A 17,978-nucleotide genomic window follows, 5' to 3' on the forward strand; every position below is an offset into this window, starting at 1 on the left:
CTGAACGTCTCCGCAGCCAGTCGAAAATGTTACGAGCCGTGTCGTATGGGATTAGGGAAGAGTTAAGAGATCCAAGGGGACAGGACTTCGACGGTTCGAACCGTTGGCACGTTGAACGTAATCTAACTTAAGCGCGGCAAAATTTCGCGAGTAAGCTAAGAAACAGGGGACTCGTACAGCCGGTTGAGAGGCTTAAGTAACCGGCTGATGTATAGGCGTAATAATTTCGAGATTAACGCTCGTCACGCGTGTTACCGGGACGGCACAAGTTACCTGTAAGCGATAAATGCATCGTGAACTTTTCCAGAAGCGGCGAGGCAACGTCCCAGCAGGTAAAGGCTTTGTCCGCTCTTCGGTTCCGCCTCGATGGACTTTTGCAGACAGTGGATGGCGACTGCTTGCTTCTGCTGTCTCGTTATACCGAGCACCGAGCAGTCAACCACGTGGTACATCCATCCTGCAACGAAAAATTTACAGGTTGAAACGACGCGAGGACTTCCTTTGGCACGATGGAAAACGAGAAACGGGTTTTTCCAAGTCGCTTCGATAATCTAACGACTCTGTAGATGAAACTCGAGGACATCCGTATGGGAACGAATTGCGTGAATGCATTACGGATTCGCGTTCATATCTCTTAGCTATGATTCTCTTTAGTTTATGTTCCAAAACAATCATAGAAGCATGATTGAAGAAATCCATATACTACTCGTACTTCAGTAGTTTTTATTTAGAGAAAGGTTTGTCGTTCAATGATTCAGGTATATGAAATACACTTCAAAGTGTGAAGTATATTATAAAAATTATTTCTATGTAGACAAGGTGTAGTTTCATACTTTATGAATTCGTGTATCTGTTGCAGAGGTGATACGTTGCCAAATGGCAACTGTGCGTTCAGGACTTAGGAAATCGTAAAGAGGGGTAGTTCGACACAATAAACTGGAATTGAAATATTCTCTGCTAATCGATCACTCCACAATTCACTGCACGTTTGTATCACACATAATTGTAGTCCTCCACTAATATCCAATTCGATTTCTACCTGAACTAGCTTCGCCTCTACACTCTTCTGCAAACTTCCAGTCTGATCTCGAGGCTCGTTACACCACCACACAGGCACACCGCAGCGTAGAACTTGTAATCGCGCGCGAACACATCCATGCCGTTGCAACGCAAGGGATCGTAGTCGTTCGGTTGAAAAGCGTAACTTTCTCGTGCGAATCGCCAACGTAAAAATCGAGATTCGAACCGGCTAGAGAAGAGCGCGGTGTCGCGCGGCCCTGCGAATCAAAATGAAGGCCCGGGGAGAGCAACGTTCCCTGTGGATCGCTGCGAATCGGGGACGTGTTGCCTCAACACTAGACGAGTACCGAACTGAATAGATTTTCGCAGGTATATAACCTAGGGTAGCCACTTTTACCCCACTCTCCCTTCGAGGCGGTCTCGAATTACAACCCTCTATAAACATAGGCGTAGAAACGGTCGTGGCCACCGTCTTGGGAAGTAGTTTAAACGAGGACACGCAGGGTTTGTTTTCCTACCCACTAAAATTTCTACGCATCTACGTCCTTCTATTTTCTTCTATAAAGTTTTTCATTGAATTAATTGATTGATTAATATCGCTTTCTTCTTCCACTTCTTCTTCTTCTTTTTGTTAAACAGCGAACGCAGCGTCGAATATCGTCTCGATTCGAGCCAGAGTTTTAGTTAAGCATCCAAACACGATGCATGCGTGTACGATGTGTATCCTCAAAGGCAGCTGGTAGAGCTGTAACGGTACACCTTTATTTTCCAGTTCTTTCGTTCATTATTATCTGCTACGCGTAGACCTGCTTCGACTAGGATGTTGGGACTTGCCAGCGGCCTGTGAACTACGTGCCCCGTGGTTACATTAATTTTATGGTTGATCCTGGGGATGGAGATGCTGCGCAGATTGGTGGACACGATGGTTCGAATCCTTTTTTCTTCTAGTTAGAATAAGTCGAGGATCTTTGTCAAATTCTACTCAGAATATTATATCGTTATACGAATGATTGATACAAATGCACGAAAATACCACGATCGACTTCCTTTCAAGTGGAGTTTCACGTATCTCTTTTCGTCAGGTGTGTTTCTCTTCCATTTCTTCATTTCTTACTCCCTTTCGTGGTTCGTCGATCGAAACCCCTTTTGTTCCTCCGTTTCTTAAGAGCATGGCCCGCCAGACTTCCAAACACTCCGCGCGACATTAATCATAGTAATTTTCGTGCCTCCGTGCCCGTATTATACCCTGTAAATTAAATATGTGCCGTGGGAAAACGAGAGTTTCGCAACAAGTAGTTACACAATCGTAAAACGCGACGCTAAATGCACCGCGATTCTAAATGGAATTAAGTCAGCCGGTTCGTAAACCATCCGGGCGAAATTAAACCGTCTACAATGCTCTAATTGTCGCTCGCCATTCATTCATTCATTCATTCGGCTCTCTATGTTTTCGTTTCGTCCAGACGTTGCGTAACGGAGATCACCATTTTTTGTTTCCATCGTCCACATATTTTACGCGCTTCCGTTCTTCGCTCTTCTTCTTTCGCCACGCTCTTCACTTTGCCAAGCATTTATTCAGAAAAATATATTTCTCTCATATACTTGTTCGTCGCTGATTGCGATCATTCTACTTTCTCTCTTTCATTTGGAGCAATGAATTTAACACAATTTTCAGTTGTTCTTCGATCGCATAGAGGTTTGCGTTTCTTCTAAAACCTTGCAACAACGACATTGAAATCTAAATTAGAATATTTTCTATAACCATACGATTAATTAATCGTAGTTCCATTAAAAGAAAAAAAAAAAAGAAACCAACGTTCCTACCATTTCCTATCTAACAGTACCAATTAACATTACAAATAATCCAACGCAGAATATCGTGTATTCAAAAAACTGTCCCGTGGAGCTCGAGTTCAGCCAACAAACGTCCCCCAGGTAATAGCGTACCCCAAATTGGCCTGGGCATGTCCCATCAAACGGTACAACGTGCGAAATCGCGGGCCCGACTGCGAACAGCCGTAAAACAGGATGCTCTACGGACTGGTTGCGCCTGTTTACAACAGAATTACGCGGACGTAATAATCCTCCGGCGCGACAATAAAGTTGCACGGCGTTCGAGGAAACCCGTCGTCCATCCCTGGTGCCTTGCTCGTTCCACGTTTATACCTGACGATTATCCCCACGGACGAAGGATCGCCGACGCGGCGGTTTTCCAAGGTTCTCCGGAAGGGGTGGCGCGCGTGGACCAAGTGGCGAACAGCTCGCGGGGTAAACGGGGAGGGATAAAGTCGCGGAAGAGACGGATGGAAAATAAAAGGAGCTACCGTGTAGAACCGGTCCCAACGTCAACACGCGAGGAGCCGTAAACGAGGTTGTAAAAGAGTCCTGGTACCGTTCGGGACCCGTAACAGCGAGACAGAGACGCGCGGAACTTTCCCAACGATTGGCCGCGACTTCCGTTTCATCGCGACGAGGTGGAGGTCGATCGAGAGGACAAGGTTGGTCCCGCAGTTCCCTGTTTATCGTCGATGCGTTGTTTGTCCGAATCGAACAAATTATTTACGAGTTGTCGTCAGCTTAATCTTGTCCTCTTCTTTGCTCGACGACTTGGTACCTAAGCCAGTAAAAACGTACCCTTTTCAAATATCGAAACGAAATCCCCGAAGAGATGTGTCTTTAAAAGTTTCCAGAGTCCTCCCTCGTTCTGTTCAAGCCTCAATCACTGGCAAACAAAGAGAGGCACTCTGGTCATCCGGAAAGTTTTGCGCACCGCTGTAAGGGATAATATAATGGGCCTTCCTCCGGGTTCCTCGTCGTAAAACACGATTGGCCATCCTCGAGAAGGAACGGACTTACGATCAGCCGGTCAGCAACCGATTTTAGCAAAGATCCTCCGTTAGAAATGTTAGCAAGGTGTACAACCGGGTATACCCAGGTGAATTGCTTGATACACGTCGCTTTGCTCGAGAGAAATCACCAAAAAATGGAACCTTGACTTTCTTCCTTCTCTAGTTCCTTCTGAGAGATATCAATTTTTATGGAGGACATAAATCTAGCTCGCGAAATGGGGTGCGAAGCTATAACTCGTCTCGATATTTTACTTCTCCCTTCGTCTTGATCGATCCTCTTACAACGCGAATGCGACGCAACGTGTGACGAATAAATAACGCGTTTACTGTCTACGAAAATATTTATCGCAGATAATCAAAATGAAGTGTACGTTAATGGAGATCCGTTGAGAGTCCTCTTCTTCGTTTGCGTGTCTCTGAGCCCTCGAATTCGCGTAAACGTTCAGGATACGCGACCAGTGAGAAATGCAATTCGAACGTTGGTCATCCAATGGTGAAAGTAAGAGTCTCTCTCTCTCTCTCTCTCCTCGACGCGGCAACGAACCGTCCAAGGATTCCCTGCTCGTTTCCTTTGAGGCGTTCCTCCTGCTCAGCCCTGTTGCACCGGGCATCCCGGTTCGCCGAGGGATTTGCGAGGCGCAAGTGGGTCAGCACGACGCGAGGCTTGACCTGTATAATCTTTCGTCTCTACCTGCCGTGTCACGTAGGAACGTACTACCTCATTAAACGGGAGTCGAGTATGCTCGCAACACACATTTCACGTCCCCCGGCTACGGGGAGGCGTTCGCGCCTTAATGCATCAACGCTTTGAATATTTCATCCCTCCTCTGTGCCTGGCGTGTTTTACAAACGTTTTCGAAAAGTCGACGGTGATTCAAAGGGATCGGAGAACTGGATTCTCGCGAGAAATTCGTCCAGTTTGATTTCACTTCGCGAGAAAGGATCGTGGCTATTGTTAATGAATTTTTCAGCTTCGAACGAGCGTTGTTATCGTAATTTTTAACGAAGTTGACAGATTATCTACAGATCGGATGTGTAGTTTGGAGAGAACGGCGAGAACGATTTCTTTCCGGTGGCAATGATAATACAACGCGAGTTATGTCACGGTTGTAGCAGCCGAGCGATATAAATCGAATGCGACGGTGCTCGAAGCGGATCAAAGCCGGATAAAACGATTGCTAGCAGCGAGGCTCAATTATAATTCCATAATTCGAACCCGCAATCTTCGCCGGCTTAACTGCCGGTTTAATCCGACCCACGGCGAGTTAATAACGCGGCGGCGAAAGATAGGAAGCGACGGTGTGCCCGTGCGCGCACGTGGAGAACGCGCGGATGCGCTCTGCACGCGTCGCGACGCTCTCTGCGTCGACGCTTCACCGTTCACGAGGATCACGATCATTCACCATTCTCGCGATAAGCCATAATAACGTTTCGAATTAACAAATTTCTACGTTTTATGTACAATAAATTGTATTACACAAGAAATCTTTGGGACATTAAAAAAACTCTGAGTTTCGATAGGATTCGAAATCTGATTTGTTAATAAAAACCAAGGCCAAAGGGTTAACACGTTCCATCTAACGTGTTTTAATTAACACGTACCGCCTAAGCGAACAGTTTAATTTTAACTCGTCTACCAAGTAACATTGACCGTGCACCTCTTTTACTCTTTTTTTTTTTTTTTTCTCGAGAAGAATATAAAGGCATCCGCTGTATCTGTGGATCAAATACGATGGCTGGGTGTGATAGAGAGATTTAGAAAGGGCGGGGATGATAAGAGACTGGAAAGAGCCCACCGTTGGAGCTGCAGAGAGGGAAGAAACCGATTGCGAGGGTGAGTGAAGGACAGCCGTGCTGGAGGAAGGTGGAGAGAGGCAGGGAGGGGAATCTAGAGAGGATAAAAGGAGCACCAGAGAACCCAGAGTGGTCTAAAGAGGTCAAGAGAAAAGCAGAGAGGGAAAGGAAACGCGATAGAAACCTAGAAAAGGTAAAACTCCAGACCAACCCTAAAGGCTGCAAGAGAATCCAGAGAATATTGAAGACCATTTGCGCGTACGATTGAACCCTTTCGAAAACTAAATTCTTCTATCATGAAGAATTGTTACAGATAAAACAACTACATTTAAAGAGCACACGATGACATACAACAAAAAGGGGACGATCAATAAAAATTGATAAAATACAAGAACCGTCTCGCTTCAGAAACAGAAATACGTACACGCGCCAGCGAACAGAAACCAATCGAAGTGAGAAGCGCAGAAGTAAACACGGAAAAGAGGGAGAGCAAAAAAAAAAAAGAAAAGAATTAGCTTCGACAAGAACCTCGCGAGCGATCGCGAGAGATGGGCGGAAAAAAGAGAAGCGCAGGAAGGACGATTGTGCGGAGAGGCTCCCACAATCTCGCCTCTTTATCGAATCTCCGTTTCTCTCTCGCGCGAATACGCACCCACCCCTCCGTGCTCGCCCTTTCGTGCCGGCGTCCGCCACCCCATCTCATCGCCAGGCCACCCCGACCCGGAATAAATCAATACACGTGTCTGCTACTCGCTCGCACTGTGCCCTCGCCGGGCCTTAAGCCGAAATTCTCGCGAGGAAGGAAAACAACGATCGCCGTCGCGTCTGCGATTCGACGCGGCCCGCGGAACCGCGTTTTAATTAACCCCCTCGCCCACCCCCTTGGAGGATGGTGACCAGCGTTGCGCTGGTGTGACCGCCCGCGCCTGGACGTTATCGTCGGTAAACGAGCGAGTGCTTGGGCTCCGTTGTCGGGGCTCGACGATTGTTCAATTATGGTCGATGCAGCGGCGACGAGGGGGTTGGTCGTCGAGCAATTTTTAATCGTGGAATTGGAACAAACGAATTATTGGACGAGCGCTGAAGGAACGTAGAAATGTTTTTTGTTTCGCGCTCCGTTTCTCCTTTTTTTTTTTGCGGTATTAATTACCACCGAGTGGATTTTAATACACTGGTACTTGTAATTGTTCGTTTGCATTCTGTTCTCGACGAGATGCGTCGGAGATAAATACTTACGCGGGGAATAATGGGTTTCTGTTGGATCCGAGTTACTTAAGGCTCGAGTTCAAGGTATTTTCAATGAAGTTTCGCAGTCATTCGGTATCGCACTGAGTCGAACAAAGGGTTAATTCGAGAGTTATTAGTCTTATTGACGCTTTTGTTTGCACGGGTAAATATCGAATTCGATAATGGTGATCCTTCGCGATGTAATTAGCGAGGATTGTCTCGACTCACCTAATTGGCGGCAAATGTCGGCCTTCAGATGAGAAGGCAGAGTTTTTTCCTTGAGCAATGCCTCGTAATGCTCCTTGGCCAGCCGGTATTTCCCTTGGACTTCGTACAAATGGGCTATGTGAAATTTTACTGGAACACACAAAGGCAACGCGCACTTTAATTATCACGAAGATTGCATACGGACGTGGGAAGTTATTGGAGAACATCCCATTGATGAAGCGTTTAAAAAAGAGAATAGAAATTTAAAAGAGAACAACACATATGATTCAATTGTAAATAATAACGAACATACCCTGTAGTTATGGCACGCTACCAGAACGTTGAATTAATTAATTAATTAATTAATCTTCTTACTCTCTTAACTTATTCATTGTATACCCAGAATATATTATACGACCTGTACTGTTAATTACAAATCATAATTAGAACAGTGCAACATATACTTTGGTAGTATTACAATTTCATCGAAAGTCCAATCGCAGATGCAACGCAGAGTTTACGGTTTTTTCGAATAGAATTTCCCTTGAACCTGTGCCGATTTGAAAAGCGAGAGGCAAGCGTAGCACACCGTGAGATTACACCGGCTGTGTTCGATCTGATCATTGGCACGCACCAGGCTGACCCGATTGTCACTGGATCTCGCTTTTAGGTCCGCGCTATTTTATACGCGCCACTTCCGGTTGAGCAAGAAGAGGCGCGAGGCGATTTCTCGGTAAACAGAAACGATTCCCGCGCGATCGAACGGAAGGAATCGTTCTGCGCGATGAATCAGTCGCCCAACTAATTCAGTTACGAGGAATACGTGTAATTAGCGTGCGCTGGCATTTCCAGCTGCGCGAATGGTTCTCCTCTCGTAATTCCTCTACCCAGAGCGCGCTGTATCAGCGATGAGAATAATAATCTAGAGCCGCACGGTTACGCGAGAGCTCCTATCGTAATAACCAGCCGGGTACACGCGAGTATTTTTATTTCCCGCGCACTAAATTTAGAGTTTAAATAGATACAACAGAACGGACTGCTCGGCTCTGCCCAGTGACTGACTCATTTGCGATTCTCGGTAGTCCAAAGTGACGCGGGCGAGGCCTGTACAACGGGATGAGATCCCGCCAGGGAAAGAGCGACGGTTATTCCCGTTATTGCTCAAGATTTAATGTTCTGTTCCACTTCTGCCGCGCGACAGATTGATACTCGGAATCGCGATACCGCGCGTCTCGCACCTCTAAACCATTACGAGCCATTATAAACCACGCGTTCGACAGACGCACCGTTACGCGTATACCCAATTAACAACGTCGCGATCGAATTACAGACGCGATAAAACTGATAATAAATCGTTGGAACGATTTCTACTTCAGCTGATGCGAGAGTAAATTAACGAAATTCAGCGGTGGAGCGCCGATGGAGGCGAAGAAAACGGAACTCCGCAAGGATGGAACGCGCGCGTAGGTAATTGCTAGCGATAAATCACGCGGCTAGCTGCGTTTCGTTCAAGGGAAATGGTTAGGGTCGCCGTTTAATGCACCCTTAAACACCTAGTCCACCGCGTGATACGCGTTATCGCGGGTCACACGTGACACAGGAATTGCTGTGTCACGGTGGAAAAAGGGGGTCAAGTTTGCAGAGGAAAGCGAGGCGAAGGCCTCCTGAGGGAGGGGGGGGTCGAGATGTTGTCGAGACGGTGCACAGGGGGTGTCTAATAGCCGGTTTTCACGCGGCGGAAATATCGATTTCATCGTGCGCGCGTTTAAATAATATATTAAAACCGTGCACGCGAAACAGCGGCTGGCAGGGGGATGATTTCCACCTCTGACCGTGTCTCGCGGTTCTTTGCCACTTTTTTTTTTTCTCCGTCCGCTTTATTTCACCCTTCCGTTCGTACACGAACGTTCGCGCGTTCCACGGATTTATTGGCCGCAGTTTTAACGTCAAATAAATTACGACGTTTTAATGGGGCAATCTTATCATTATGACCTTACCCGCTGTCGATTCGATGCGTAACGCAATTTTTGCCTCGCTATTTTTTCCCTATCGAAGATTAGATTGCGCGTAAACGTAATCGCGAGTAATTCGAAATTGAATAACTTTCCATTCGAACGTGAAATTCTAAACTGAAATAATTCCATCATTTCTTATCGCGAGATATTGGTAGATTCTTAAACATCAAATTGTTTAAAACAATTCCTTTGCAGATTATTCTGTTAGTAACAACGTGCACGCGCTTGAAATGGCGACGCGTACAAAAGAGAGAGGGTTAGATTTTAATATCGCCAAACGATTTTAATATCAGTCGGTTAAGTTTAGACGAGAGTGGCCCGCGTAACGCAATATCCAAGGGGACGTGGTCGGTGGCTCGTAATTTTTAAGTCGACGCGAGCCTCGTCCTCTTTAACGAGGGCGTCCGTGAAAAGGGAGAGTCCCGAGTGAAAGTAGCCGCATATTTTAACGAAAATCCTCTTTTATCACGGATACCGACACATCTGGAATCAGATTTACGTAATCCCCGAGATGGTAGCCTGAAATACGCAGGATTCCAAGGAGACGCGATTGAAAAGGTATCTTTAAAATTGAAAATTCATCCCCCTTCAAATCGAAAACGTGTCGCGTTTCGAGAGAGAGAGAGAGAGAAAGAGAGAGAATAGCTCGCGTATTCCGCAGATGGTTCCTCTCGAACGGGCACGAGGAATTTCGACGCGAGGAGGAAGGAACATGTGGCTGGGGAGTAAGATTTCGGGAGTAAAAATGCACGGTTTACGGTCGGCAGCTGTTCGCGTGCATTATGTTCTCCAGCAAGGGTGGAGAACGCGGAGAGCCGCGTAGGCGATCGCGTACGTACGAAAACCGAGACGGCAGTACTCACTTTCGAGCTTGGAAAAGGAGGCAGGTGTCGTGGCATCGATCAGAGCGAGTGTCAGGTGCTTCAAGGCGGCGTCAAAGTCAGCGTGGACCTTCAGCATCAAGCCGAGCCGTAGGTGAACCTCGCAGGCTCGTGGAAATCCTGGTTCCACCCATAGCACCTGCTGGAATGCTTTCACGGCCCTGAAACAAGTCGAAATTGTCATCCCTTTGGCTTTTTATAAACGTAATAATTAATTCGTGTGTCGATCGACGCGATGAGAAAGGCAAGAAAAGTCATCTTCGACCCATCTCGCGTGTTGCAAGTATAAAAATGATTCTTTTTTTTTTTGTTAGTTTCTAGGAAGTTTTAAGAGCCACGAAGGTTGCTTAACGATAAAACGAGGAAAGAACAGTGGGTCTGATTGTTCCTCGCATTCCTTCGCGATCGAACGACGAGGAAGAAAGAAACAGGCGTCCTAAAAATACCGGAAACGCGGCGTTCTTTCGCGCATTCCGGCGACGCTGCACTTCGCAGTTGCGAAATATCGAGCGGCGGTTCAAACAATGCGTGCTAAATATTTATCGTTCACATTCGTCCGGCGGGTGTGCAGGCTTCATTCGGGGTCGACGAACGACCGTCACTCCTCGGACGTTTCCACCGGCGGCTCCGTCACGACATCGGACACGCGTCACGCGAAATAAGAAAATCATTTTCGAGGGGTCGAAACTTGCTTCGAGGTTCACGCGATCGACGAATCACGCGCGTCTCCGTTCCGACTGCCTTTAATCGAAATTCCACGACTGCTCGCACCGATTAACCCCCATCGAGGGGTGTCGAAATGCGATGGAACGGCTGGCGTTCGACTCCGCTTCCTCCTCTCCTTTTTCCTTTAATACATACCGTCATGCTTTGTAGTTTATTAATTTTCTGTGCTTTTCAGCTCATTCGCGAGGCGAGAAATGTATGCTTTTTCTCTTGCAAAGTTTGTCGTTGGATGAACGATTGGCTCATTCGCGGGGCGAGAAATACAGGCGAGATAAACGAAGAAAAAACAGGGAAAAAAATAAACGTTTGGTGTTAACACGCGGAAGTGTTCGATGAACCCCAGTTGGGCCCGTGTCGGGGCCGTTCGGACGAGAATCGCGTTCGTTAAAAATTCACGGTTAAGGGGCGGCGGTTCACGCGAGGGAAGCGGCCGCGTAATTGCATGCACGCGATACGCACGAGGATGGACAGGAAACGGTCGGTGTTCTGTGTTGTCACGCGAGGGAGCAACGAGGGACATAGGGGCAACAATAACGATTGTGCAGTTGCAAATGACGCGGTGCGTGTGCCCGCTTGCCCGAGACTCGACGTGAGCCAGATGAAAACGACCCGTTTCGACGCCGCGGAAGAAACAGCCGGAAATCAACGTTTCCCGTGACGATTGCGCGCGGTGCGCCCCGCAGGAGTCCGTATTGGACGCATCGAGAGATTCTCCTACATTTCTATCGTTTCTAATTTAAAGCTCTGTTAGAAATCCACACGAATAAATATTTACTCAAAAATAAATGATTATTTATGCTGTTCGCTTTGGTCCAATTTTTCTGAAACGAGCGACACGGCTCGAAGCGAGCCTCAGCGCGCAAAAAGAGACTTTCCTTTACATAATCGCAGCCGTGTCACGTTCGTAGCGGATCATCGGCTTTAATGAACCGTTTGGCAGCGCGGCGAGCGCGGATTCCAACTACGGCGATGTCACGCGTGATTTTATTTCGGCTTTTGGAGCCGCTGGACTGCAGCCAGCGTTGAATCAACGTACACGGATTGAGCAATGCCGGGCCGCGTTTGAAGTTCGCTGCTCTCGGCCCCGTACGAGACGGAGCCGCATGCATATTGAATGCTCGAGCCGAGCTGGTACCCGCCACGTCGCGCGGAAAACCGATAGCGTAACAGGTTGCGGTGATGTTACGCAACTTTCCGCGGGGATACCGCCAAAACTGGACTCCGTCGAAGAATTCCTCCGGGTTCCGTGGCGAAGTAATCGCGATCGAGGTCCGATTGTGTCGCGCGTTACGGAACGTTTCGTTTACCATTTATCCTCCACTCGATTTACACTTCAGAGGCATTCTTTCGAACGAAAAACCCGCTGCAACGGCATTCGGGTGGTACTGGTGGCGCGTGGCGAGTGGGTCAACAGGTTACCAGTCCTCGCAAACCCGTAAACTTGCAGCGATTCCTTTTAGAAAATTTTCTATATATATATATATATAGAAAAAAAGAAACATTCGTAAAGGGTGCACGTTTCTATACGATAATATTTCTTAAAGGTTTCCATCTTCCTCTTTGGAGTCGAGGACGAGGAGGCAAGAGGAGCAGCGTCGCGACGAGCATCGCCGCGCGATGAAGCAGAAGCGCGCCATTGTTCCATCCTCTTGAGGAGAGGCGGAGAAGCGGAAGTATAACGAGTACGTTAATTCCGCGGCGAGTACGACGACAAATTAATTGAGGCACGGCTGGCGTGCTGGCACAATGAGAAGTGGAACGAGCGGGGCGAAAAAAAGTAAAAGAAAAAGGAAACGCAACGAGAGGAAAGGAAAAAAAGGAGGAAAGACGCGGAAGGAGGAAGAGGAGGAGGCGGAGGATGAGGAGTAGGGGGCAAAGAGATCGGTCGGTTGCCTTGGCGTAAAGGCGGTAGTAAATTCATTCACGGGACGACCATTCATCGCTTCATTCAACTCCGCGTTTCCTTTCGGGGTTCGTTGTCTTCGGGAATGAGTCACTGTTACACTCGGCCGGCGTGTGGGAGAGCCAGAAATGTCACTGGCTGGTGGATTACGAAATATTCGCGGGAAACGTTCGAACGGGGATTAAAGCGCTGGGAACCGGCGCTACGGACGGGGATAAAACTCTGTCGATTGGTAAGAAGGTATCAGTTTTGCGTAAGAGCCGCTTTAAACGGTACGCGGATGTTTGGGCTGGTTTCATGGTGCCTCACCTTCCGTCACATCGCGCGAATATTAATTTCCAACGGAAACCTCTAATATATTTTGAAAAATACATTAACAATTTTTATGTACTCAGTGCAATATGCTTCTCTAATACTCAAGGACCATTTAAGAGGTTGGGACAGTAAGGAACGGACCTCGGATGCTCCGTTTAAAATAAACAACTCGCACGAGTAACAGCGTTAACGCGATCATCTGGAAATACATTTCTGAGCCTGTCCAAGAGGTTGCTAGTGTCCAGGAAGAGTTACAATCCGGGTCTCCGATTTGGCAGAGCGCAGAGTGACCGCTCGTGAAACGGAGTCGATCCGCGACCGACCTATCTCAACTGTGACGAAACAGAAACGAAATCCGATACCGATTCCGACGGCTGATGTCGCTTGTTTGTTGCCGGCTGCCATTGACCTGGGTATTTATAGGTCGGAAACATCGATTCACAGAAACGGAGCAGCACGTGCCTCTGCCCGGACCACCTACGTTCGCTACTCCTCGTCGTCGAAATCACTCGTCATCCTGACAACGATCGTTTCAACGCCTCGTGGATGGGTTCTGAGCGATATATTTTTTATTCCTCGAGTTCTAGTATATTAAAATAGCAGCGAAAGGAATGATTGAGAAATATTTCTATTCTTCGACGTCTTCTCTTCTCTCGAGACGTAGGTGAGGTGTGCGAGCCATTCGAACGAGGAACGCAACACCCATTGAAATGGAATCTAAATGAAGTCATTAAAGCCGTAGCGAGTACCTCGGCTGGTATCGTTCGCGAGAATCGCAAGGACCGTCTCTGGTTATTGTACGCCGGTGCATTTCGGATTTCCTGGCACGGCGGGCTGTTTCGTGCGGCGGACGCGCGTGCAAAAGCACGGTGGCCAGCCGTAGAGTGCAGCGTCGCGGTGCAGCAGCCTCGGAGGGTGCATTTTAATGCACCCTCGGCGTAGAAGGCCGCTTTAACACCTCATAAATTAATTACCGCCAGTATGACCTATTAATGGCCGTTTTGTCGACAACGCCCCCAACGTTGCCCACCCGAGTCGACGATCCGCTCCCTTCTTCGTTATCTTCGCGGTTCCACCCCCTTTCTTCTTTCTCATCGAGCTTCAATTTACGATTCGTTGCTTTATTTTTCTGGTCCACTGTTTCTCTCGATTGTTACTTTCGTTTCTGAGTAAAATTCATCGTGAGAAATCGAAATCGTACCAAACTACGAAATGCGAAAGGTCTGTGGTCGACATTTAAATTCAACGTTACGCGATCGCGTCGTTTGTTGCTCCCTTTCTCGTTGGTTCCAGAAATTTTCCACTTACAACGCTTTGTACGTACTCTCGACAAACGCTGACCACGAATCGCGACAATATATCGTATCAGGCTTTCGAAACGAGTGTAAAAAAAACATTTCTTCGTATCACGTTGCGTAATATCAACAGTTTGCAACAGATGCGTGTTGTGAAATATCGCGACGCAAGCTCCTCCTTCCGCGTTGGCTTCTTTTCGCGACTCTTTTCTCGCTCGCGATTTCCTTCATTTCAATACTCGACCACGGCACGTACGTTCCGCGTTCTCCGTGGACTTTCTCGTGTCGTGTCACAAAGTTTCCTGTTGTTTCCACGATCGCGATCGAACGTTACGAGTGTTCGAATCAGGCTGCCAGTCCACGCATTAGAAGCTCGGGTACAACGTTCTCCGATAGGCACGAGAAATGTTTAATCAACGTAGACTCCAAATGCGATCCTTTCGACACGAATGTACGATATCGTATGGCGAACTTCTTCGCAACACGCGCCGAATATAGCACAGAGAAACTGCTCTAGAACTGTTATAGCTGAAGGTTATCGATACCAGATTATTACTAATGTCAACAAAATTGCGAGCTTTATATTTAAACAGAAGGAAGACGTATCTAACATCTACAAAGATAAAGAGATATGTTGCTTCCTTCTAAGTCTATACGAAGTACACTTATAGAATAACATATACAATGAACTCGATTAATTAACTAATAAATAGAATAATAGATGGAGGTGCAGTGAATAGTTTCGCATAAGTAGTTCCACCTTAAAAAAAAAATAAAAAAAAGGTTGATTGGCTGGTTTCGTTCGAAATAAACGATGGAAAGCGGAAGGACGCGTTAAAAGTCCGAGCACACGGCGCTATTCGAACGCTAGGCTCCTCCACGGCTGGCGGACCGTGTTGAACACGTATCGCGTTAAATCTTGTCCGACGATTTGCGCAAGTTCTTGTTTACCTGGCTGGTACCCCTGTCAGCGTTTCGTATCGCGCTCGTTCACGCTTGTTATAATAGTACCCCGGCGATCCTCAGCGATACGGGGAAGCTTTATGCGCCACGGAATTGCCCGCCCACGTGTGTGCACCGCGGACCAAACCGAAAGGAGCGACGATTTATTCGTTTCTACCCGAAGAAAACGCGAAACGGTCACGATATCATTGTTAACGAAATGATTTACCAGCGACCCGGAACCAGTTCACTCGCTCGACACCATTACTTTTCATTTCGAATCGAACTCTGCTCCGTGGATCATTTTAAATAGATGGAAATTAGTTGATGAATGATGGTTAGAATATTTCTACGACTTTATACTTTTGTACAGCGTGAATAAGAGAACGGAAGGAAACAGAGGTCGTAGAATTTTCAGGAGAAAACTCGAAGGACTAAATCCGACGGTACTATTTTCGCGGATCCAGGATTAATATTAGTGGCGCTATAATTGCCACGGAGTTAACGATCCGCGAAGGCCTTCGAATCGACTTCCTTCGTGGTGTATAACTAGGTTATCGTCACGCCTTTGACGCGGGGCTAATAATAAAATTAGATTAGAACGAAATTAGAGCCGGGGTTTCGTACGTGTCTGCAACAGTTGCGTATATAGATATATTTGCTTTGAAAACGGCAATCAATTGCACAGTACCGCTAAATCCGATAATAAAAATCGAGATGGTCTATTTGGAATAATACGTACGAAACGATAATTGATAATTTTATTATACCTAACTAACGGTTTGCGATCATTAAAAGCGTGGAGAGTGTAAAGTATGGATTTGAAAAAAATATAAAAATAGGTTGAAGTTTATATTGTTAGAGGGGTAAAGGGGGTGACCGTGTCGAACGAAGTAATAACAGCTGCGCTGAAACGAAATCTCCAGCCTATTTTTTTTTTTAGTCGTGACCGTGTACGTGGAATTTATCAGCGGCCGTTTAATTGCAAAAATAACTCTTTTCACGCAGTATCGTAGAAAGCGTGGGCGTGGGCGCGCCGGATATAAAAGCAGCCGCGCGTTATATGGCGCGCACTAAAAAAAAAAAAAGATAATAAATGTGCATCATTCAAAGAGCTCGCGCGGTAGAATGAACCCACACCACCGGGATTCGTGTATGCTTGTGCTTGCTCCGTCTCCCTCTCTCTTCCGCGTTTTCGTTCCTCTCCTCCTCTAACCCCGGTTATGCAACTGTTTTAATCCCATTGAAACACAGTTGGCACGCGGGAAAGTGAAACACGCACGTACAACAAACGAGTCTTCTTCGCGCGTAAATAAACGGTTTTTAAAACAGGCAGATCGACGCGCGATTAAATTACAATCCAGCGGGTAACCAGATTTCGGTTCTAACAATTTCGAGATGCCGTTCGAGAAATTTTAACGCGAATTCCTCTCTCTCTTTTGTTTCTGCTAATTTCAACTTTTTTTTTTTTTTTCGAACGATGCATAAAACATTCGACGAACGAATAAATTAGGATCGACAGCAGCGGTGTGGTCGGTATCGAAATGCCGGGGACGTGTCATCCCCAAACGCGAGGCCGCGATCGGCACGTGCATCCCGGCGACTCATCGATCCTGAACTTTTCCTCGCACCCTTCTTAGCATGCGAGTCCTACGCATCCTGTTTGGATCGTAGACAATGGTGCGCCCACGACGCGCGCTCACCGGGACAGGAAGGCTGTCAGAACGACAGACGACTAACAATTTCCTAGTGACCCACATCGCGCGCTCGTCGCCCCACGTTGCACTCCCACGCACTCGTCACGGTTGCACCGCCGCCACTCTTTAACCGTGTGCCTCTTGCATTTCTGCACGGTCTCGTTGCTGGCTGAGCCCTGGCTGCTGGTCAGAATGCCGCCAAGCGTTATCCCGTTCGCTTATAACGCGACACCAAGCCTGGCTCTGACTACAATGAAGAATATCTGAATGTCCATTCCGTTCCCTCCTCGAAATTTCGCTCCTCCTCACGGTCGACACGTTTCGATGCAACCTAGAAGATCTTCTAAATATTTGGATTTCAGAATTTCGAAACGTTCCGACTCTCGAGTCCTTGGATCTCGCGCTCTTTGAAGTTTCCAATGTCCGAAGTAATCTTCCGAACGTTTCTTCGACTGGTCGAATTTTGAAAACCTTGAAGCGATCGTAATTCTTAGCGACAAGGAACATTTTCGACGAAGCGTGATCGAGAAGTTGCGAAAGGAAAAGGCGTGTAAAAAGAAGTGCAGCGATATTTATGGAGCTCATGTATTATTCCATCGACATGCCACGCGTTTTACGCACGCTCGTCCCTGAAGTGTTCCATTTGTAACGCGTAATTTAATTGAATTTATCGAAAGCGATCGGGGCCGTGTATCGATTAATTCACAAGGATCACCGGTACACGAGGATACACCGCGATGACACCGCGGACGCCCCTGTAACTTTCGTGTCTGTTATAAGTTAGCTGCATCTGCACCTGCATCGGCCCATCCAGCTGCACCGGCGCTCGCTGGTGTCTCTCCTTCTCCTTTTTCTTCCTTTTTTTATTTTTCTCTCCCCCTTCGATACTTTCGAAAAAATGCAACGACGGTTGCGACATTCGACCTTCGTCGTGCGCCGCAATTTCTTCTTTCCGCCAGTTCAGAATTTATCTTCTTACTTTTCCACGTAACCCTCTTGTGCAGTTGAAACGCGTTTCAACGTCTGAATTATTTTCGCATTTAAATTCGATGGAAACTCGTGTTTGCAAAGGTTCCGTCAAATACGGAAATTAAACAGCAGACTATC

The 17,978-nt window shown here is 47.1% G+C and overlaps 1 protein-coding gene across 3 annotated transcripts in view; it reads right to left on the minus strand.

The window, feature by feature from the left end:
* The window catches only part of Utx (Utx histone demethylase), a 76,482-nt gene that overhangs the window by 6,693 nt on the left and 51,811 nt on the right, over positions 1-17,978 (minus strand). For all 3 annotated transcript variants that reach the window (XM_076897378.1, XM_076897380.1, XM_076897379.1), the window contains 3 exons: positions 9,976-10,154; positions 7,119-7,247; positions 274-457 (listed from right to left, as the gene is read on the minus strand). In XM_076897378.1, the coding sequence (XP_076753493.1) occupies positions 274-457; positions 7,119-7,247; positions 9,976-10,154 (492 nt within the window). The remainder of the gene's footprint in view (positions 1-273; positions 458-7,118; positions 7,248-9,975; positions 10,155-17,978) is intronic.

This window comes from Xylocopa sonorina, chromosome 6 (genome assembly GCF_050948175.1).
Source record: "Xylocopa sonorina isolate GNS202 chromosome 6, iyXylSono1_principal, whole genome shotgun sequence".
NCBI classification, from domain to species: Eukaryota; Metazoa; Arthropoda; class Insecta; order Hymenoptera; family Apidae; genus Xylocopa; species Xylocopa sonorina.